Here is a 24,141-nt window from a genome sequence, read left to right as displayed (position 1 = left end):
ACAGGGAAACATCTAAAACCTGCAGGACAGTGTCATCAGATGTGGACATCCCTGATGTAGACAAACACATGTTAATATAATATTTGGAGGAAAATTCAACAGATGTTGAAACTAGCTAAATTCAGTAAAACAGAATATAAGAGGGCGTCAGTAGTTTAGGTGGAAGAGCAGTTGTCGGTTTGATCCCTGGCTTCCACAGACCACATGTTGAAGGGTCCTTGGGCAAAACACTGAACCCACGTTGTCTCTGATGCAACCATCAGTGCGTAAATGTGTATGCACCGCCTGTTATACTATATAGACCAAGAAGTTCCATATGGGTGTTTGTGTAAATGGGGTATTGTGGCTTGTAACGTAAAAGTGCTTTTAGTGGTCAACTCGATTAGAAAAATGCCATAAACACAGTCCATTTACCAAACGCTGTCCATTTAGTTTCATAGCAGTGTAAGTTCTAAATGGTCTCAAATGTAATCTAAAAAAAGGAATCAGATCACAAGTTTGTTTCTGTGGATTACATTTTGAAAAAAAGTGTTATGTAAATGTTTTAATCTATCAGTGTTTTGATGTCTTAATGTATATAATGTGTCTTTAGAATACACACGTTGAGGTACAGACTGGCTTGAGCTTTTGTCTTTTTACATACACAGAGAAATAACTACATAAAGGAGTGCATCATACGGTTTTCTTATGCGATACTTTAATTATCATCAGTCTTCATTCTTGCTCTCACTTATGTGTGAAAAAGGAGAAAATATCATCCATATAAACTATATTTACTGAAACTATCAGCACTCATAGATAAGTTTTGTCACAACTCTTTTTAGCTCAGCAACAACAAAATGACTCTGAGGAAAGCCAAGGGCTGAAATGTGTCCCTTCTTGTTGATGTGCGAATTAAAGCTGTTACAAAAACTCTTTTGTTGGTGCCAGTGGTTTCAACGATTGTATTGGATTTTTGAGTCGACAACCCACAACATTCCCAGAATTTTTCTATTTTAGATGAACAAGTTCATTTTCTTATTGTTGCTTAATTCCCTTAAAAAATTCCAACAGAATGTTTTTAGGTGTCTTGACACAATCAAGTTGAACAGTACTTGAGGCTGGGTTACTGATCAGTCTTGGACAACCAACTGACATTACCATTTGTCTTTTACAGTAATACTTGAAATAATAGGATAACTCTTAGCTGAAAAACAGTTACAAGAGAATTTCAGAACAAATCATATAACAGTCATTAATTTCTTCTCTTTACGCCCCTTTACCCTGTTCAGACTGTAACCTATCCCAGCTGTATTATAGGCAGAGCAAATCCTAGACTCACTCCACAGTCCCCATCCTACTGTGCGTGTTGTGGACTCTGGCTTTACACAAAACAACTGTACCCAGTGTTTGAACTGGGGATCTTATTGTTTTTAGGCAACAGTGCTAACCCCCACATTGCTGTGCCACCTAGCCATCCTTTCAAAATAATCTTCATCCCCCGTCCAGAGGTATAGAAATATTGCATTCACTGAGAAACGGTAGTCACATCGCATCAAGTTATGTGAACCAACATCTGAACCTTTTGAACGAGAGCCTGCTAACAATCATGTCGCAACAAAACTGGTCAGTTGCATGAATAGTAAGCACCCTTGTGTATTCATCACATCAACTTTATATGATTAGAATTACAATCAGGTTTTTCCATATTAGGTGTAGAGTCATCGTTTTATCGTCTTAATAGCCCACTTAGTGTTTCAGAAAAGAAATTTATGGATGTGTATGGGTCTTGTAAGGGATTCAAGAAGAACTCATAGTTATTTTAACTAATAACACTGTCATCAACATAATCAGGAAGTGGTGTAGATTTCAAACAATTCCCAGATTAATCCCCAAAGGCAAACGCTGCCAGTTAAAACAGCTACTGTATTGCAAATATTTGGGGCTGACCACTTTGCAGACTGATGAGAAATGAACTCTCGGAAGACTTCACAATTACATCACAGGATCTGCGGGTTATCCTTACAACTGTCTGTGTTAAAGTTTACAATATGGAAGATATTGGTGACCTTCACAGGAGGCTCTCAGGCAAAAACATTTTCTCTGCTAAAGAACATCAGAGTAAAACTATGTTGCCATTGAACATACAGGCAAATAGCCCACGCCTTTTGGAATAATGTGCTATGGGCAAATGATTAAGAGATAGATTTAAAGCCATGGCAACGGTATGTTTGTGCAGACCAAGACATCTTAGAAGTAGAAGAGCCAAATGTGAAGCACAGTAGTGGAAATTTTATGGTTTGGGGTTGTGTCTCTGTCTGAAGGACCAGATTGATTAAACACTGAACCCTGCATCATATAAAAAATGCTTGAAGATAATATGGGACCATCTGCCTAAAAGTTTCAATTCAAACTTAAAATGTGTCCTTTTGCATGATAATAATGCTCATGACACAAGCAAACCCTATAAGGAACGGCTTGAAAAAAAGACAAAATGAAGTCAAGGACCAGATTTAAATCACACTGAAATTATTTGAGGTGTCTGAAATTGGCAGTGCATGCAAAAAACAACTGTGTATGGAAGAGTGATGAAAGACCGTGAGAGAGACTGATGGAAAATAACCACGAGAAGTTATTTCTAAGGGGCTTAAGTTCTGAATCCACTGAGACAACCTTGAAAAAAACTAAATCTATCTTTTGGATTTTTGTTATTTTCAGTAAAAGGTTGAAAAGCCTAATTTTCCATATGGCTGAGTATCAAATGTTTGTTTCTGTACTGAAAACATATTTCAAACAAAGTCTGTACTCTGTTTTCCTTATTTCTTTAGTATATTTCTTCCAAAGGCTTAATAAGCGATAAGGAATCGAATGACGTTTCTTCTACATGGGAACAGATTTACTTCGCATTGTCAGAAGGCAGTGGGGAAGAAATTCTGCTCTCATCAGATTATGGTGTCGGAGACAAATGTGTGTGTTACGTTCAAACAGGGCTGTTTTCTTTTCACTCTTGCAGAATGTACACATTAACATGGAGATCGCCTATCTTTGAAAATATTTTGACTCTGGTTCATGAGGCATGACGGCAGCCTTCAGCTATTATTTCCACTTTTTTTTATTTTATTTTAACTCTGACACTAATAATAGCTCAACAACAGGGTGTAAGGCAGGTAGAAGAGAGGATATGTGTGCAGTGTGTTTTTGTTGGTGCACAGCCCTGCAGCGATGAATGTGTCCAGCCTGCTTCTCCTATGTTCAGTGGATATGTTAAGTTAGATCCGCTGCAAGAAACACATGTCAGGATCAATATGCTTTGACCTCCTCTGCTTTCAGATCTTCTCCAGTCATCACTTCCTCCTTCTCTTCTCATCATCCCGTCTGTCCCTCTCTCTACCACTGTCAGCTCCTTCAGCATCTTCCTCTCCTCACTCCTCCATGTTCAACCCACTTGTCCTTTGCCCCATTTTCAGCACATTTAAGCCTCTGACCACCTTTTCCCGCTCCCTATTTTAACATCACTTATCTTCATCTTCCTCTTCCTGCGCTCCCTCCCTCTTCTCTGTGACACATCATGTATAATTAAAGGAGATCACTGTTCTTCATGAGGCCAACATCAGTCAGCTGTCAGTGATGCTCAGTGTGTGAGTGCCCATGTAGATGTGTGTTTGGAGGGTGCATGAAAGATTTAAAAGCAGCCACTGGGCCAGACTTCTGCAATTAAAGTCATTAACGTACCATATCTTGTAAGAAAGTTGTTGAGTTGCTCTGTTTTATTCTGGAGTGAGTCATCTTATCAATACATTACAAGTGCCTTCTGTTTAAAGTAGCATACTGATGAAGGTATTGATTTGCACTGTATGTCCCTGCTGTTTGATCAAGGAGAGGTGTGTGTGGCTGAGGCTGTAGTGTGCCTGGTGTTTGTGTGTGTGTGTTTGTGAGAAAGGTACGACTGTGCTCTTGTTTCAGCTGGTAGGCATTCATTGATGCAAGTTATAAATAGCACCAATTTTCTATTCTTATCCTGCTTGCTGGCGCCTCTTTGATGCTCTGCCGAAGAGGACTAAAGAGAAATAATCCTTTATTTGACTTGTGCAACTAGAGATGAGACAGCAAAGAAGGAAGGATACATCAACAGAAATGCGAAGGGGACAAAAGTTTGATAGTTGATAAGAGAAGATATGGGATGTCATGGTCGGTTGACAGCGAAAATCAACAGGGTACAGGAGGGAATCTGAGAGGAAATGAGATGAGTGGCTGTGGAAAAAAGATTAAGCAGATTAAAACATGAAACAGATTTTAAATGAGACTGGCAGAGCAAGCAGATTTTTCATTAGGAAAACAGGGTGGAGAAAAGAGCGAATGATAAACAAGGAAAGGGGGAATTAGGCAAACGATAAAAAGAAAAAAATCTACAGGATGAAATGAGGATAAATTTACAAGAGGAAAGAGTGCCACAACAAAAAGCAGAAGGGGGGAATATTTAGGTAAAGGTTAGAGGTTATTCAAAGAGCAGGTCAACATGTTTCTATTCAGAATCTACATTTTGACGCCTTACTTATTCAGAACAACTGCAGGCACATTCAAACATTTTCAAGTGATGTCTTCCCAAATTTATGCAGAAAACGGTCGGTCATGTGAAAACTCTACTCTACTTTAAGAGCATATACCAGGCACAGTTATGATGAAGAAAAGATTAAGGGGTGTGAATGCAAACCTCTGATGTTTAAATGATCAAACAGAAAACTAGTTATTTTTAGAACTGAATTTTAAATAATTTCACTGTCAATTGAGAGGTTTTACAGTTCAACCTCTTCATTATTTCAGAGATTTCAGAGAGTAATTCAACAATGTGTGCCTGAAACCATGATCTTTGAGGTTAGTGTAGAGTGTTACTGCATGCAAAAGACAAGTTGTCAACTTCACATTCTCTATCGTGGCTACATATCTGATCCATATTCCATACACACTCCATGGTTCAAAACAACCAAGCCAGTTATTTATAGTAAAATGTTTGACATAATTCCATTTATTTTACATTAATTGAGTTAATGAAGATAATCCACTGAATATTGTTACCTCTGTTCATGTAGCCGTGGTAGATGAATAACAACAACAACAAAAACAGTTAAAACCCACAATGCACCAATAAACTGCATGCTTGTATTTAGGGTTCAACAGAAATGGTAAGTGTCTAGATTAATTACACTTTATTTGTAGGCACACCCTCATATTTGCAAAAGCTGATTGAAACAAACAGCAGGCTTCTGCATTTATAACATCCTCACAAGCATCAGTGCAACCTCATCTGAATTTACATAGTTAATCATGCCTTTAGAATATAAACTTTTAGAAAGAAAAAGGTAAGTATGCAACACTATCTGTGAACTGACCATCATATCTATTCTTAGTGTTTATGTGATTACATCAGCATCCTTATCATGTGAGTATACATTCTCTGTAGTGTATTAACCCTTATCCCTGAGGGAAACACACACACTTACTTATTACATGAGGAATACAGACGCATGTTTCCGCCAATTTGTGCCTAAAAAGAGAAATAGTAATAAAAAAATAACAATAACCAACAACAAACCAGTCATGTAAGTATGCATCGTTAAAAGTTTTGTCGTTTTCTATGCACAGTTTCTCCCTCCTTTTCCTTGGGGTTCTTTCTTTGACCTGTTGTGTGCAAGAGCTGCCTCACGCATCCACTCGTAACAGCAGTGCTGCTCCTGCGGTCACGCTGTTATCGTTTCACTTCTTTTAATCTCCTGCCATCCTGAGTTAGTGTCCAGCTATACAGACAGGTGAGAATGATGATGATCTATTATCACAGAAACTGCTCCTGCTCCATACGTCATCATTTATAGCTCTACTACAAAGTGAGTGAGGCTGTTTGCCCAGCCATGAAACTCAATGTGTGCAGGTGCACAAAACATGCTTTATATCAAGTGCGTTCATGTGTGCATGCCTTTGTGCTCATGTAGTGTGCGTATGTGAGCATCTCTGGAGCCTGACAGATAATGGTAAGGAAATTGGCTTCTCTCCCTCCACAAGGACAAGGTCACAGTCACCACGTTTCCACTCACACGTATGTGGAGGATTATCAAACCTCTCAGTGTTTTAGTGCTAAAAGCAGAGACGAAAGACATTAACTGAGAAAATCAGCAGTGATCACTTGTCACTAACAAACAATACAGAGTATAAGTTCAGCTGGTAAATGAGAAGTGTGTTTCTGCATTATTAAAACTGAACTAAGACTTTGTCCCGGCACTCATCTGTTGGACCATCTGCATTGCTCTCCCCCACATCCAACACATTGATTTGGCTCCGTTATATCCTCATCAAGGCTCTGAATTGATTAATTTACTGGCTCAGGCCCTGGAGTTTTGGGTGGCTATAGACAAATTGATACACAAAATAATAGGATGAGAATGTTGCTACACGTGCACACATGCTTGTTTACTCACTTTATTACTGAATAGGCAGGTATAAAATGGAAAATTGGTTCACTTACAACGTAAATTTCCATTTTCCCCAAAGAGCAGCAGTAGTGACAACAACCACAGAAAAGCCGTGATTCAGTGTTGCATTTGTCCTTTAAAGCCACTAAGAGCTGTAAACTTCTTTGTGTGGAGGTAGAGGGGGCATATCATTGTCTTTAAATCCACACTTCTGTCCTTTTTGTCTCATGTGGTTTACTTCCTTCAAGAGTGTGCAGATAGGAGTGAGTGTTGGTTTCTCCACAGGGGGATTGCAGAAATGTAGCACTTCTTCTCTTACAGCGTGTCAGTTCAGTTCAGCCAATTAGCTATGGTGTATCATGAAATAAACTGTGTAGCAGTCGATAAGGGCTTCTCATAATTGAGCTGGCATGCATAATGATTAAATAACAAGTGGTGTTTAACTGGGCCAGGGCATCCAGGGTCCTAATGCACGAATCACTGTGGCAAAAAAAATTTTAAATAAAAAATCACCTGTGACAGATTGCAACTAAAGTGTGTTACAGAAATATTAATTAATGACATAATCTATCTAAAATCTCCACAAGATAAATCTTCAAATCTTTATTTGAAGATTTTTTCCTGGATTCCCCTCAGCTCACCATGAAAAATTGTGCTGAGCACATATATAGAGCATTGTGCTCCCAGAGATAGTGGCTTATAGCTTGACCAGTAACTATATAGTTATAGTTAACTTACTTATAGTTAGCTCCCATTCAGTCAGAAGAAAGCAAGCAAGTTTTTTGTCTGGTCCCATGGCTTGCCAAGTGCTTTGGCTGCTTGCTCTTCACTGGGTCTGTTGTGTTCTCCACCTATCCTATCTTACTTCTCCTCAGCCCTCTAGCTGATATGTCTTGTGACACCTAAAATCATCTCATAGACACGTTAAAAAGATTAAAAACCTTAGTTATAAAGCCGACCCATGTCCACTTTGACTTCTGTTTTTTCCACTACAGAGTAAAGCTAAAAGACCAACAACAGCACCAACATGCCGTGCATGGCTCAGATTGCTCCACATATTTCTGCAGCAGCCCTGAAATGGCAGCAAAACGCAATAACATGTAGACATGTGTTTGCACAGCCCCAACACAACAGGCCTGCGGAAATATGTTCAGACCCTTAGCTGCTTGGATTTCTGAGAGGAGCTTCCATGTTGTGGAGACTCAAGTTATTGGCAAGTAATCTGAAGGTGTTACCCATGATCAGGCCCTTCTTAACCAGTCTGGGTGAAAACCGCTCACTCATTTGTGCAGCCATATGATCTTTGAGGACTGGATCATGCTATGTGTTTGTTGCTTTTCCTGTCCGGACATGTTAATGGATATCTGCTCTGGAGATGGTGATTGTTTCTTGTTCTGGGAGGTTGCTGTGGTTTGTTCCCAGGTCCACCGGACACTTGGAATTGGCATAGTATGATGCTTCCAGTATTGTTCAGTCTCAGGTTTTAATTGATCTCCTCATTTATTCAGTGGCTCACAACAAAAATACTTCATTACAGGTGCAAATTAGATTTGTCCATAATAATTCTAAACCAAACAGCTGTGGCGTTCAAAGCTTACTTCATTTGCAGATGTTTGTTTTTTTTGTGAATTCACCATAGATGTACAAATAAATTATTCATTGCATGTGGCTTTTTATACTCAGCTGGATGATGGTATTCTATTTTTCCTGCCTCAGATTTGATGCTTGGCCAGCTTCTGGACTGAGCCAGCTGTAAGGATGTTGGCTTATAGAGAAAAAAATGGTAGTGAATGGATATACACATGCTCAAGCACACATGTCCAAGTGCACTTTGCCTCTGTTAAACTGAAAACATTCCTTGCTGCAGTTCTATTTAAAGTGTGTGTACGCTTCTGTGTGTTCAAGCGATGCTGAGAGAGGAGCACTTTGCTGTCATTAGGTGAGATCATGTAGTGACATGATGACAGGGTTAATTTTTAATGTCCAGCCTTTGGAAATATGAAATATGTATTCAGTCCTTGTTGGACAAGACATAGACTCTTCATATCTGTCTTCCTTACTGTGCCTCTCCCTCTTTCCTGTGCTAGTCAGTCTTCCAGTTTCTCATTTATTCACTCATTTATTTTTTTTTTTGCTTGGTCTTTGCCTGTTCTCTCTTCCAGCCTCTCAGCATGCCTGGCCCTGTTTCTCTCTCTGTCTGGGCTTTTTCTTCTTGCTTGGCATCAGTCCACCTCTCTTCTCTCCATCAGCGTCTGCCCAGAGAACCAGACAGAGGAAAGGTGTCCTTTGATGATCTGGATAGAAACAGCTCAGCGTAGCTTTTTTCACTCAGTTTCTTTTATTTTTTCTTCTCTCTCCATGTCTCTATGTCTGTTTGTTCTCAGATTTAACGGCTTAGTAACACTTTTGTCGCAGATCAGCTGAAAATCTCAAAGAGATAGAGACAGATACACACCAACACACAAATGCTGGAGATATGCAGCTTTCCCAAACATAAGGCTGCCTTTTTATTGGATTTATACAAACACACACATTATTTCTCAATTTGTGAGAACACACCATTGACATGCTTGCTGATGCCTAACCATGTCAAACCAAAACAATAAAAACAAGTTTTAACACCCAAACAGTTCCACTCAAGTGTAGTAGGATCACAGATTTTGGACCAGAGGAATACAAAAGATACAAGTACACACACACAGACACTCACACCCTAAAGGCAGGTCAACATTGAGATACATGCAATCAAAGCTGCATTCTGACTGACACACACTTGGTTTACTTAGTTATGTCACTCGGATATAAGGATCAATATGAATCAGCCGATGGGGACATGTTGTCTCTGATATCACTGGCAGCTGATTGCTGCAGCAGTGATATAACAAAGATCACAGGGGACACCAGCCCAACTGCACTGTGGAGGTTTTGAATCCAATGTTCGGGAGGTTATTTATAAAAAGCCTGAAGAATATGAATGAGTCATTTCATTACTTTACATATCACAGAAATGCTTTATGTGGATATCAATTATGAACTTGAATAATGCTGAAATAATGTAGTTTTAATTAAATTGCAAATCAGGGGTTGCTAAAGGCCCAAATCAGAATTAACTTAACAAGTCAGTCGTCTTGGGCCAGATGCACACACACAAAAACTACCTTTGTGTCTTTTCCCCCCGTATAAGCCTTTATAAAGAAAGAATCTGCAGTGAAAATATTTCCACTTTACGCATTCTCAAACTTTGCACATATTTGTCTCAGTATGAGGTGGAAACGGAAAAAGATCCGATAAAATTTACCATAAAACACTGTCACGAATATTACTCAGTACGATAGTGATTGTGGTTGCTGTACATAACTGCTGTCATGTGCCGTGCATAATGGCTGTGGAAGACCTCCCTAATGAGACTTCAAAAAGATAACAAAAAATACGAGATTGTTCTGATTTTCTGGCACAAAAATGTCTCAAAGGCTTCCAGGGAGTTTTTTCTAAGTAAACAGCAGACATACCATGATACATCTGCACATCTATGTCTCCCTCCTGACCATCTCCACAGCAGGCTGTATATACAGGCTGTGCGTTCATCCGCTGCAGATAAAACAGGAGTTATCGGTCCTCTGCCGTAGCCGCAATGTGCCCGGCGAGCCTATGCAGGTTTTGGCTGCTGGTTTTATATCTGACCATTTCTTTATACCTCAGCATGGTCTTACAACTTCAGCTGGTTGCTTATAACCGTTTTAATTCAGCAGATTCTGCTCTGTTCATGATTACAGAATGGAGATCACCAATTAAAACGGATTTCCTTTTTCAGAAACTGGGCTTCTTTTCTACTTTTGCTTTCATTATGCTTATTTAGTTGTGACGCAAAGAAAGTCTTGATATGCAAATAACAAATTAGGGGAGAAATTGCATCCATTCGTGGTTAAAAATGGGAGTGGAAATTAGTGTTGTACCCATGCGAGTAGTTCCTTGCTTTATAAATCTGGCAAAAAGAATGTTTATGCACATATCTACCTTTATGCATACTCACAGCTTTATTTAGAAATCGACACTTTTATGTATCTCACCCTGGTGTCCAGAAATACAGACAAATCCAAGTGATTAACAATGTTGCTCTGCTGTCTGTTGCTTAAGAGGTGATGACAAAATGTCAGCGATGTGTTCAAAGCTTCAACAAAGGTGGCTGGTCCATCTGGCTGGTCCATCTCAGAGCTACAGAGCAGCAGTGATAGGCTTGTATGTGTGCCCACACTCATGGACAAAAATGGACCATTTTTTGTAAACAAAATTAAAAATTGTTTCTGAAAAAAAGTAATCACATGACTTCCCAGCACGAAAAGGTCCCATAAATACATCTTGCTGTTGTGTTATATGTAAATGGTTTGTGCCTGAGAGTAACTGGGAGTGGGGGTCAATTCAATATTGAAGTTGAATATGCTCCGTGCAGCATGTTTGTAGGATTATTCTACACTGTGTGAACTCTTCTGTGTGCCTTACATAATTAATCAATTCAAAATTGTTCCTTATTGTTGGAGGCAATGACCTGAAATTGTTGGCAACCTCACAGCTGTGTGCGTCTTTTATGAATATCCCAAACCTGTGTTTTGATTATTTTTCGACTTCGATTAACCTGAGTTAATCAGATGTGGTAATCTGATTAACACATACAGCCATAATTACTTCTCACTCAGCAGCTTCTGTTTCTACTCGTTATAAGGGTGCCTTACCTAATTTATCATATCACAGGAATCTATAAAACAAGATGAAAGTGAACTGTTCCGCCGCGTATGCACAACAAGATTGTGTGACTGTTCTGCCGGGAAATGAGAGCCAGTTGGGGTCAAGAGTTGAAGGAGATTAGAAAGACAGGCCCAACCTCAGATCACATTTCAATGAGGATAAGTCTACAGTGAGAAAATTATATTTATTGGCCATATTGTTTATAAGCATTTTCCCTTCTAACTGAGGGAATTGGTCTTTTAAATGCTTAAATATGTTCTTGTTGTGGCCGAGCACGTTGGACCTTTGACTATTTAACAATGTCAGCTGATGTCAGTGAATTACAATGTGATGCATTTTAGATGCAAATGTCTGCCTTTAGAGATAGGATGTAAAGCTAATGACTCACGCTAATGTTATCAGCTTGTTTGCTGACAAGGAACTGAATTTATCAAGGGCTACTGATGTGGCAGGCACCAGATAGAAAGGAAAGCAATGGATGCTTTTATGGTTGAATCACATCGTTCTCAATGATCTTCAACTCAGAGTAAATTAGAAGAAAGAGAAGTGCTGTTGGCAGAAAACATAAAGTACCTTGAGGACAAGAGCAATGTGTGAAATGTTTCAGTCGTTAAAGACAGCAAGGTTAGATGCTGATGCTGATTTTTTTGTGCAGCTCAATACATAAGAGAAGCAGTTAGTAATCAGCTACAGCCCAGTTGAAAAAAATGTGTTGCAGGTATATCCAGTTCAATTGAATTAAATAATACTTTATCAAACACCAAAGGAATATTATATAGCTACAGTATATAGTGTTATTATATTATGCTGTTGATATAGATGGATAACAAAATGAAAAAAAATATAAACAAGTTGAATGTGTGGTTGAAATCTTCAGAGATGGCCTTGAATGGATTGGGGTGTTGTTTTGGGATGCAGCTTGGCAACAACTTGCTGATGATGTCACACACTGCGTCAATAGGTAACATCGGTGAACAGAAATTCACAGCCAACACAGTTCAACATCAGGGTGTAGAAACGCTCAAACTTAGTGACATATCCAGCATTACATTATCTGTTTTAACAAGCACCTCTATGTCTGCAGTCTCTGTCTGTCCATGCAGTCTGAACGCTGAGTGGACAGGTATTAGAGTTGCTCCTGCAGCCATGTCTCAATGAAGAAAGATAATGCTGCCTTTCTGAGCTCATCCATTTTATCTGCCAGTGATTTTGCACTTTTCAAGATTATCAAAGGAAGAAATTATTTAAATTTCCTCGTCCTTTCTCTCCATTTTTAAAAGTATAAAAATGTCAAACCCAAAGATCTGTTGCATGAGGGTCTGTGAATTAGCATCTTCAGCCATTGCTGGGCCAGAGGAACAGTATCAAAACATGGAAAATGGGCATCTTCAACCTATATGAAGATGTATAATGCTTACTTGTTGAAGCGTGAAAAACTCAAGCCGCATCTGTTGAGAGCGGAGCAGTAAAACCAGTAATAGTACAATTATTTAGCCTTTATAGAAAAACTGCAACGTTTTGCTCTTTACACCAACACAGCTGTTTCACATTCTGTCAAACCAAGGGGTGCCAAGGAGACATCTTCCAGTTTCATGATATGTTGATATTGCTATTGGCGTTTTTACTCTTTTTAATGACATCCATAGGCTGGAGCCTATCCCAGCTGCCATTAAGCAAGAAGTGGGTTACGCCCTGGTCCATCACAGGGTCCATCACAGGGTCCTTTTAATGACATTATGTGGCCAAAGAGATATCTGTGACTCTGTATGTGTGTGTATGAATTTGATGATGTTTCTATGAGCGGTGAGGGAATCACAACAAGGGCAAACTCAAAGAACTGGATCAGTCAGTCCTGCTTAAATGACTACAGAATCTACCTCCATCAGCAGGTTATAGAGCTGTTATAGGACAAAAGGGAGAGACTAACTGTGATGTATGTGAGACGATAGAATGTTTGTTGAATATTGACAGCTGTGGTCGATAGGCTGAAGTTAAGAATGAGTCGTATAGTTATGTGATAATGGGATGGACGCATACACGAATGTGCACCCTTACATCAGCTAAACAGCTCCCATAAATATACTTACATTATATGAGTTTGTGTGTGAAAGTGTGTACACACAACTTACATACACAAGATATGTGAATGAGCATCTCTACAGGATGAGCTGATATTGACTGTGGAGCAGGTGATGAATGCAGAGTGATTATTGATTGCTTTGTTTCTGCTCTGTGTTTAGGAATTGTAGATATTTACTGGCATTATCGGAGGCTGAGTCAACAATATGACCACAGTAGCTATGTCATCACAAAGAGCCAGAAAGAGCTGCAGATGTAGTTCTTTCAATTAAAAATATGTACCCTGATGTAATGGTGTGTGCATCACAGGATTATTACCCAATACTGTATGAAAATGGGGCTGCGCTGTATAACGTCTACCGGACACAGCTGTTTATGGGTTATATCAAAGCTTAGATCAATGTGATGAATGCAGACAGATCCTGAAACAATTTACTCAGCTCATATGTTTCGTTGCTTTACAGAGAGACACCAAAGGCCAGTTTCTGTTGGACCATGTGTGTAATCACTACAACCTGCTGGAGAAAGACTACTTTGGCATCCGATATGTAGATCCTGAGAAACAAAGGGTAACCATGACAAACACACACACACACACACACACACACACACACACACACACACACACCTTTAATTATCCTTCTTAATCTTTAGCCATTTTCAGTAACAAGTGAAGGTAAAAAGAAAAGAAAAACCTTTCCATCACAGTTTCTCAGTGACCAAATCAAGTCTCATTTATTTAAAAGTTACTGAACTGAATAGTTCAGATAACTTTTTGCAATTTCTTTTAATTTGATCAACTAACCACTGGAATATGAGGACTAGAAATCCTGATTGAGCTTGACAGCAAGAATCAGATTTGATATTTTGTTTTGTGAATTCTTCTCTTCAATAATATTCCTAAAACATTTCCAGGAAGGAAACATCAGAATGAATCTACACTCTCACTGACTGCATGAACGTCATGCCATCATATAACAGGATGTGGAAGAATTCATAGTCCTTTCACACGATTAGTGAGACCAGGCTTCTCCCAAAGTTGACAAAGGAAAGCATGAGGGAGTGCAGCCTCTCTCAGCTCTTTACTGGAAGTAGAAAGAGAAAATATAATCTGGATGTGCTTTTTTATTCTATTGATTAGTTACTTTTCCTTTAGAGACAAAGGCAGGCTAATTTCTATTACCTTTGGTCAGACTGAAAACCACGTTTAAATGATCCATGTAGAAATCTGCTTTTTGTAGAGAGCTGCAGGGAACTCATTACGTTACAAGTCAGCTTCTTATGAGTTCATAATGATGAGAGAATCCATCTTGCCAGGCTTTGAGTGACCTGGAGCAAAATATGTGTTATTTTATTCTTCAAGCTTCAAGTGATGCATGCGTCACATCAAAATTTTCATGGCACACTCAAGACACAATTCATGGCATGTGTGGCACATTTTTCCTACACATATTGATGAACATGAGGACAAACTAAATATTTACAGAAAACACTGAAAGTTTAACTTTTCAATTTTTTTTTTAAATACATATTTGTAGTTTAATCAGAGGCTGACAAATGCAGATGGTTTATCCAATCGCCTGACAGGTAGTCCTTGAAAGAGCCGGCCCTTTTACAAATGTATCTTCCAGCTTCCTGGATGTATAACAAACCATTATTTCTGTTCACACTCTGACTATGACTAACCATAAAGAAGGTGCAGAGTACACACACACACATATATATATGGTATAAGTATGCCAGACTAAGACAGCGATCAATTCTCATTAAAGGAGTAGTGAATAAGACCCTCCAGGATTATCTCCTTGGGCAGCTTAAAACGAGTCTGCTAAAGAAATTTGCATGAAAGCGGATAAATAAAAACAGATAGAATCACACAAAAAAAAAAACAGTTTCTCTGAGTTAGCGCTGCCAAAATAGCCACTTTTAGCCAGGAAGCAGTCAGTTGATTGTATTTCCAGATCAAGTGACAAATGATAACAAGACCAGTCTCCATATTTCAAAGAGCCCACACACACAGAAGACCAGATGCTTCATCTCAGCTAGACTGCAGTTAAAATTCAATGCAATATATTTTTCAAAAGGACATAGGTACAGTATTGAAAGGCGAGACTATTTAGATTTCCCAAAAGTATAGCAAAGTAGTAAAAGAGACTACAGCTTTATCAGTGAAACGTACAGTATATTCAGTTTGTGTTGTGATACATTTGGAGAATTGTACATATGTAACAGTGAAACAGGGCAAAACTCTTGCTTACTCATTCATTCTTACTAAGAATACTACCTTAGTTAGATTAATCTATTAGACATATCAGAAGATCCTCACCCCTATAAAACTTGACCGGTTTGATGCAGCTGCTCTGTGGCATCCTTCATCAGATGTGTTTCATGTACACTTTACGCTATACAACAAATGCCAAAATGATCGCTTTGTACAAACCTTTAAGTCTTTATTACATTTTCTAATAAAGTACGTCCTGGTATGAATTCAAATTAGTTTCTAATAGAAGTGTAGCTGTTTTGCTCAAATATTTGAGTTTAAACAATGTCTTTTAACTACTCATCAAAAAACAAAGATAATGTTTATTAAATTCAAGCTTTTCTTATTTGCTCTGCTAGTTGCAACTCATTTGCTTTATTTTACATAACACTTTGTGGGTTTTTTTGATTTTCGCTTACTCTCTCTTTCCCTCTGTTTTAGCATTGGCTGGAGCCCAATAAGCCCGTAGTGAGGCAGATGAAGTGTAAGTGTCCCTTCTGCTTCTTTTATTACATTGGTGTGTGAGTTTTACACAGCATGCACATTTACTTGTGTATATTTGTGTATCAGTGTGTACTTGGAGCGTTGGCTTCCCAAGGGTTGTTTGGTATGAAAGGGTCAAGCTCGGAAAACACCACAGAGGCTATAACACTGCCACAGCATCATCCAGACAACAATCTTAAAGTCAACTGGCATACACAAAATTCAAATTCACATATCTGTTTCTATGAAAAACTGAAAAATTATTGAAATAGCTCTCAAGGGATATGTAAAACTGACTAGGTGCACCTAGTGCACCGGAGGTTTTGGTGCCTTATCATCCATTATTAAAGCTGGAACTGGTAACAAAGCCAGACAATGTCACACCTTTCCTCAGAAATGCCCCAGGGAGACAAACACAGACACAATAGATACAGACAAAGTGACAAAAGGAGGCTCTCTTCGAAGCACAAAAATGGCCTGTAGCAGAAATAAACTCACACATAACGTGCAATACACAAACAAGGCACACAAGCTCAGAGACTGTTTCTGTGGATATTTAGATATCTCAAGCTGTGTGGACAAAGTGAAGGACAGATATTTTTGCACATGTGGAAATTGTCCACATTAACAGCTGCACACAGTAACGTAGCAGACTTCATCTGACAGTCTTTGTTCTGAGCGTGGCCGGAATCAGCGTTCCTGAATCTTTCCAACAGGCACAGACATTTGTTTGTGTTTATGGGGGTTAATATGTGCAGTCTAATAAAAACTAACCAAAAAACTATTTGATAGCACCTACTCAGTACTGACTTATCACACCTCTGCTACCTCATATACTGCAACTTGTTGATATGATGAAAAGTCTTATCATCATCATTTTCATTAAAAACAATTAGATTGTGTAACTGAAAGCAATTTTTATTTCAAATAAGCAATTTTTTTAACTGACTTCAGCTTTTACTGATCCTTATTTTTACCATTTTACTATTACATTTAAGCATTTTTGTTTTATGCTTAGCTTTATTTTCATGTTTACTTTGGTAAGCTATGGACATGCTTTATTTATGCAGTACGTTTCATACAAACTTAACTTTTCTGGCTTTCCTGAGTTCTTTTACGAAACTTTTTAAAACACATGAACACAAACAATTCAACTAAGAGTGAGCTTAGTTTAAAGAAATAAACTAAACTGGTGGAGGAACTCACACCTGCATTTGTATCCCATCTGGGACCATCAATCCTGATTCTTTATGTTAAGTTCGCATTTGATTTTCACATTGATTTCCTGTTGGATTTAGGCTTAATTGGCTGATTTTAGGCTGATTTTGGGCTTAAGTTAAGCTTGATAAAATAGACTTTATTGTAATTGCACACCAGGGTACAATGAAATTGTGGGTGCTCCACATAAGCTTGTGCATTGTATAAAAAATTGGTCAGGGTTAGGAAAACTTTGTTGCATGTTTTGAATTCGACCATCTCACATAATCTACCACATTAGAAAGCCTATTTTCCTTGGTTACCATGGTGATGGGTCCCAACCCATCCGCCGATGACAAAAAATTAAATGAAACAAATCACCCCTGCTGGGTGTCACCGCCAGATTTGGACAGTTTGTATCCATCTACAGGAAAATTTGGAAGATATCTCTGGGAGGTCTGAGAACACATTTGCCAGAAGTCAATTCAACAATATTTCTGAGAAGTTTGTGGTAAATGTAGCAAAGAACTGTACTTCCAGTAATGTTTCTAACTTGAGAGAAAATAGATATGTGTTGCACATTTTTTTAGCACGATGAGCATCTCAGTTTTGTTTGTACAGGGAATTGTTGGGTATACTTTCTTTGTAAGCTACTAAAGGGAAATAGGGTCATAAATCTGGCTTTTCTTTCATGAAAATTGATTCACTTGGGGTATTTTGAAATTTTCTTCAAGGAAGACTAAACCAGGCTGCTAACAACTGAACAAAAAAGAGATTTTGTGTGATGTCAGCTTTTGTTGTCCACTTTTTCTCCATGTTCTCTCTCACGTCTCAGATGATTGCTTTAGTTTTTAATTTTTCTCTCCTCCTCCCTTTTAATGACTGTCCTGCTCTCTTTTATTAAATTAATAAAAGACTTATTAGCAGTGCATTTTGCCTCTGTGAGAAGACAGCAGAGGGAGGCTGCGGATATCATTGAAAACTGGACATGAAAGATGAAGGAATCAAGAAAAAGGGAGAAAGAGTAATAAAGGGGAAATATTCAGGGGGCTAATTCAGAATTATAATGAGACAGTGATGGATAATGTAGCTAAAGAGAGAAGTCAGATTAGTGAGCAGAAGAGAAAGGGGCAGAAAGAGGAGATTGAAGACTGTTTGATTTGAGAGAAGCTGACAGAGTGAAACAGGGAAAGGGATGAAACAGGGGTCTGGAGGAAGAGTGTTGAATAGATCTGAGATGCACTGACACATCACTTCTCCCTGTGGCAGGATTTACTCTCAAAATTAGGTTTAAGTGTATTTGCATGGCTTCAGTTTTATGTTGTCTTTGTGCAGCTCAGCTTACGTGCACTGGCATGCATCATATTTTTTTGACTGTTTGTCTCGGCACTATTGTGCCGATTCACTTCATCTAAAATGTTTTCAAAAACTGCGTCCTTGTTCCTTATGCCTGAGCAAATAAGTAGCTCAAGTTCTTTGGGAGCGGGTGGGAGGATTGCGTCTTTCATATTGCTCAGCATGTATTATATAGATGTGGGCTGTTTTTCATGGCTAGATAATACCAGAGAGGGTCCTGCCATTAAAGGCAGAGTGCTGAGAACACTGTGTAGATCTCTGGTTTGTGAATAGTCACTTTCTTCCTTAAAGATCCTCTTAAAGATGTTAACTTTAGATTACTTATCAGAGATTTTTGGCATTTGTTTTATCATTTAATTTGAAACCATTCAGGATAAAGCTATTGTGGGTTAATCAGCTGTAGGCTTAAGCTTCACTAAGGAGCACATGGAGTGAAAAAGAGTCTAATTATTCAGTTTGTACCCTTTTTCTTCAAGCTTCCTGCCCTAAAATTAGGCACCTGTTCCAGCATTGGGAAGTCCCTTTGGCATAATTTTGTGATCAAAGCTAAAAATAAAATAAAAAACCTGCACTCAGTTTATTAATAGTCCATTTTATTAGGTTAGAGTACACTCACAGTTTTTTTATAACCTATAACTTACCACTTATAAATGCATGATGTTACTTTTTCTATTTATTTCTCCTTGCTTGTTAAATATCCAGATGTTATTCCTTATCTTGTTTGTCTTTCAAACTACAACATTTACACTGTAAATCACTTACTGCATATTTTTGAGGATGGGTTGATCTTGTGATACCGCCTATGGATCAAATCAGAAGTTCATCATGGAGAGTTTGCACTGTGTCCACATTTTTTTAAAGGAAAATTCACAATATTTACTATCTGATTGGCTGAAACATATTGTATGCTTTAATCTACTCATAACGCTCCTATAAGTAAAGAGAAATGTAATTTTAGACATACGACAGGGAATAAGGGGGCGGTGTTAATCCACTGCTGCAACCCTGCAGCCTGTTATTGTCTGTGTGTTCTTATGTGTGTTTGAGCACTTACATAAGCCTGTGTATGTATGCTACTGTGCATATTTTAACACCATTCGAAGCTAAAATCCTCTCTGGCACAGTCACACTCACACACAGACACACACACAGAAATGAAACACTTCAAGACACAGATCAAAGAAAAAGAAACAGACCCAAGTAAAGCGTGTCTGCAGGTCTGTGTATAAGTAATTACTGTAATTATCAAATGACTAATCAGTATCTGAAGCATATTGTTCTTTTTTTTTTTTGTTCCCAGCTCCTTTTTCTGTTCAGTTTTATATAATCCTCATTCCTTCTCTCCCTCTTCACTCTTGCACTCATTCATTTATCTAACCACCTCTTCTCTCATCTCCCCTGTTTCTTAAAATCCCCTCATTTCTCTCACATTTAAACTGCCTTTCATGTTCCACTATTTCTTGAATAAGACCTATTTTTCTCTCTTTTTCACTTTCATCACTGCCTTCTCATTGTTGTGTTTCTCTTGTCTTCAGCAGCTCAGCAGCCATACACAATGTGTTTCCGGGTCAAGTTTTATCCCCACGAGCCAATGAAAATCAAGGAAGAGCTGACCAGGTAAAAACCACCTCAGACAGGAATTTTTCCTTTCTTTTTTTGTGAGTGATAAGAAGGGATGCATGAGAGAATATCAAAAGAGAGAGCAAAAAACACTTTTTGCCTTTGAGCTGCCAATTTTTTTGTTAAAGCACTAAAACTAATAAGTTTTATTAAATGTGAGTTTTTATTTCAGGGAATAGACAACTGAGCATGGCTGAATGAAACTGAGTGAGTGAATTGAAGATGAATATGAATAACTGCAAAAGGAAATGATAAAGACCCAATTTGAGGATTTTTTTACCTTAGTTGATCACATGAAAGTTTTGTCTTCAGCTCTTTCTGGCACTGATGGTAGTCAAGCCTGTGGCATGAGTCATGGTTGGAGGTAAAAGTGGGAAAGGACCCAAACGGAGGCTGAGGAAACATGTAGGTGAAGAAAACAGTGACTTTATAGTATTTGATTTGAAAAAAGGCTCTGCCAAGGCACGAAAAACAAAGAGCTAAACTGACAACTACCAAAAAACAAAACTCAGGAGAAACAGATGCAGGTCTGACTAAAGTGAAATCAGAATGGAAAACCAAGAACCCAAAAGACAAAGTCAAAACCACAACACTGAAACTCATAGACCATGACAAAGCCAGACTAATGTCATTTACTCATCCTATTCAGGGTCACTGGGTGCTGAAGCTTATCCCAGCTACCATCAGGAGAGAGGCAGGATACACCGTGAACAGGCCGCCAGTCCATCACAGGACTTATGAATTAGCATCAGCAATACATTTTTCGAATCTGATCATACAGGAGCTCATTAGGAATGGTTGCCCAGAATGCTTGACTGATATGGTCTTTTTAATCAAGATAGTGGTTTTGATTTAATCGAAAAATTAATACTGCTTCCCTGACACGTGATATGCAGGTTTTGCCACCACATTGTTTAATGATTCGACCTTCACTGAATTCTCTGTTTTCAGAGATAAGTTTGCTTGTCTTTCAGGCGCGTTTTCAGCCCATGACGCTCAGTCAAAGTTAAATTATTACATTATTTGTAGATATCTCAAGAAATTGGATACCTTTTTGTTTGTTTGTGCAAAAGCGTGCATTTTTCCATATCAGTGCAACAACCAAAATTCTGTCGCATATCATAAATTCATGAAGTTTTCATGAACAAACCTACTAAAAATATATCCAGCCTGAATAAACCCCCAAGATATTTCACATCATTATTACTGGGTTTCATAAACATGAGTGTTAAAGAATGCAAAAAAAAAGATTGAGCACGTTACTTTTTTTAGTGCTTAATCTTCCTTGCCAACCATTGAGCAAAATTTCTTTACACTTTTTTTTCGAGTCAAGTTGCTGTGCAAGTCCTTTTGTGACTTTGAGTTTCCTCTGCCCTCCTCCATACACCTGTCTGATTAAATGGTTGTGTCTTTCTCCTCCAAAACCAGTGATTATAAAACTTTATATTGTATTTTTCCAAAAAGGTAAGCATTAGGGAGGTAAAAGTGTGAAAATTGCAGATGATAACAGGTTTACATGGTAAAACTCTAACACACACATACAATAACACACTCTCTCTTTGCCATCGTGATAATTAGAGGTGCTCAGTCAGCAGGAACTCTATTTCATGTTCTTCGTCCCAAATGAGCTGTTAGGTCTTACAGAGTCAGCTTCTCTCTATCAGTCACAGTTTATCTCCTCCCTTTCTCCTTCACTGCATCTCACAGTAATCACCAGCTTATAGGATTTATGGGTATTTTCTATATACTTCTCTGTATCAAACTCCCCAATGTTGTATGTTGTATGTTCTTAGCTTCATCTTCTGCTCTTAAATTCAGCAGCAGTTTGAGACCATGTCTGTTTAGTAGAGTGTGTCACGTCCCAATAAGTACTGTCACAGTGGCTTCTGGTGAGCTTGGAGAGGAAGATGAAATTGAACTGAGTTTGGAGCATCAGTCAGTGAGGAAGTCTCCTGGAGAGAGGAATCTCAAATCCCAAAGCATTTTATCTAATTTGTTCCAGCTTCATGTGCTCCAGTATGCAGGGTGTTATTTGAAGTTTGCCAGTCTCCTTCTAAACTTAAATTTTCACCCAAATATCTAAACTAGATGAGAAAACATTAGTTTTGTGGATCGTATTCGTGCTAGATGATTCTGCACCTCACATTTTACCACCGGTGCCAACATAGGCATCAGCACAGAGCATGTGTGTATTTCATGATGTGTCATAGAAAGTAAGCTGGGGGAAGATGGTACGAAGCTTAGCACGTTAGATTTTCATGCAGGAAACTACAGTTCAAGTGTCTGACTTTTTCATCATGATAGTGTGTGTTTGTGTTTTTTTTCCTTTTCCTAACATGAAGCATAGTGTGGCTTTGATGCGCATATCTTACAGAAAGCTGTCCTCAATCCTTTTTTTTTCAAATCCCTTCTTCCTTTTCTTTCATCTTATTTAGTCCTTTCTGTGCTCCAATTTTGTCTTGAATAATTCCCATTCCTCGAGATGATGGTATCACCCAAAAGGTTACAAACATGTAACTCACTTTTATGATAAAACGAAGGTTGTATTGTTCAAAGATCTTATTTAACATTTGCAATTGTTATTACAGCTCTCTCTATATATATACTGAATTAGAAAAGTTAGTCTGTACTACACAGACATAAACACAGAGATTGAACTTCATGTCACATAGATTAAGAAAAGAGTCAAATATACTGTATCTGTAAGATTGAGGCATGAGCTCAGGAAAGGAAATGAGAAAAAACATTTGACATGATAAACATAATCACGAATCCTGATCAAGCTCTGTACACAAAAAAGAAGGAAAACAAAGAGGGACAAAATCAAACACAGCAGAGAAAGTCGGATAGTTTTGTTTTTAGGCTATTTGAAAAACCTCCATAAAGCTGCCGCCTCACTCTATAAATAAAATTATTTAGCTACAGCAGGCTTTTCACTTCATTCAATCTTTCATGCTCTCCCTCCGCTGCTTCTCTCTCTTCTGATCAAAAACAAGTTGAATGAGTCAGTTGACACAGTGGAGTGAGGTGCTGATAGCGTCTCATCTGGAAACTCATCTGTATCCACGGCAACACATGTTCCAAGTTTCAGCATCACTGTCATTTTCTGTCTCCATGGTAATGCCAGACAATTTAGCATGGGAGGCGAATGCATTGAAGCTGTTTCCATAGTAACCGCGGTACCACTCTCTGCTGTCTCCATAGCAGTGTCCTTGTTTCAGTAATTGCCATAGCAGCACAGTCAGATTATTATTACTTTTTTTTAATTAGTGTGATAATTAAGCTAATTTTGCAGAAACAAATATTAAAAGCACACTTAGCTGCAGTGAGAATAACCATGTGGAAGTTTTGCTGCCATTAAAAGCCTCTCTGTACACCAACTGAACCTTCAATTTGAATATCAGATGTAAAACAGACGTAAGGTGGCATTGTTTGTGTTCATAGAGCTCTGTGTGTGTTCATCCAGGTATCTGCTGTACCTCCAGCTGAAGAGAGACGTCTACCACGGTCGTCTCCTCTGTCCTTTTGCCGAGGCTGCATATCTGGGAGCCTGCATTGTACAGGGTGAGGCCTACTGTCTTCCTCCTAATTGCGGGACAGACTTAGTGACAGATGATGTATTGATGTTTCACAGTTAAATCCCAGTTGGCAAAAACCTTGTTTTTATTCTTTAAGATTTATACAAGAATATGTGGCATGTGACAAACAAGTGAAATGTTGTTGTTTGTTAGTACCACACTTTGTTTTTCCTGTGTCGTTTAACACCACCTCTTGATAAGCGACACACTCCTCTGATCCTTTCCAGAACCCCAGCAATTTTTTGTTTCATTTGATTCTTTAATCTACATTATATCGAAAAGTTTGAAATGTGTATGCATGACTTGCAAAATTAGCTTTGAAAGATGTGCTTTCTACCATAAGAATATATGCTTTAGAACATCAGCACTATACATCATCTAACCAGCC

At 38.4% G+C, this 24,141-nt stretch overlaps 1 protein-coding gene across 2 annotated transcripts in view; it reads left to right on the top strand.

Moving 5' to 3' along the window:
* frmd3 (FERM domain containing 3) overlaps positions 1-24,141 on the top strand; it is a 55,053-nt gene that overhangs the window by 3,165 nt on the left and 27,747 nt on the right. The window contains exons 2-5 of one of the 2 annotated variants that reach the window (XM_072387793.1): positions 13,724-13,828; positions 15,961-16,003; positions 20,094-20,172; positions 23,642-23,739. In XM_072387793.1, coding sequence (XP_072243894.1) covers positions 13,724-13,828; positions 15,961-16,003; positions 20,094-20,172; positions 23,642-23,739 — 325 coding nt within the window. Of the gene's footprint in view, positions 1-13,723; positions 13,829-15,960; positions 16,004-20,090; positions 20,173-23,641; positions 23,740-24,141 lie in introns of both variants that reach the window. The other variant, XM_072387792.1, reaches the window with a different exon arrangement.

Source organism: Leuresthes tenuis, unplaced genomic scaffold, assembly GCF_036924035.1.
Source record: "Leuresthes tenuis unplaced genomic scaffold, fLeuTen1.0.hap1 SCAF_6, whole genome shotgun sequence".
Classification (NCBI taxonomy): Eukaryota; Metazoa; Chordata; class Actinopteri; order Atheriniformes; family Atherinopsidae; genus Leuresthes; species Leuresthes tenuis.
Note: the sequence above shows the minus strand (reverse complement) of the source record. Positions and strands in the feature narration are given on the sequence as shown.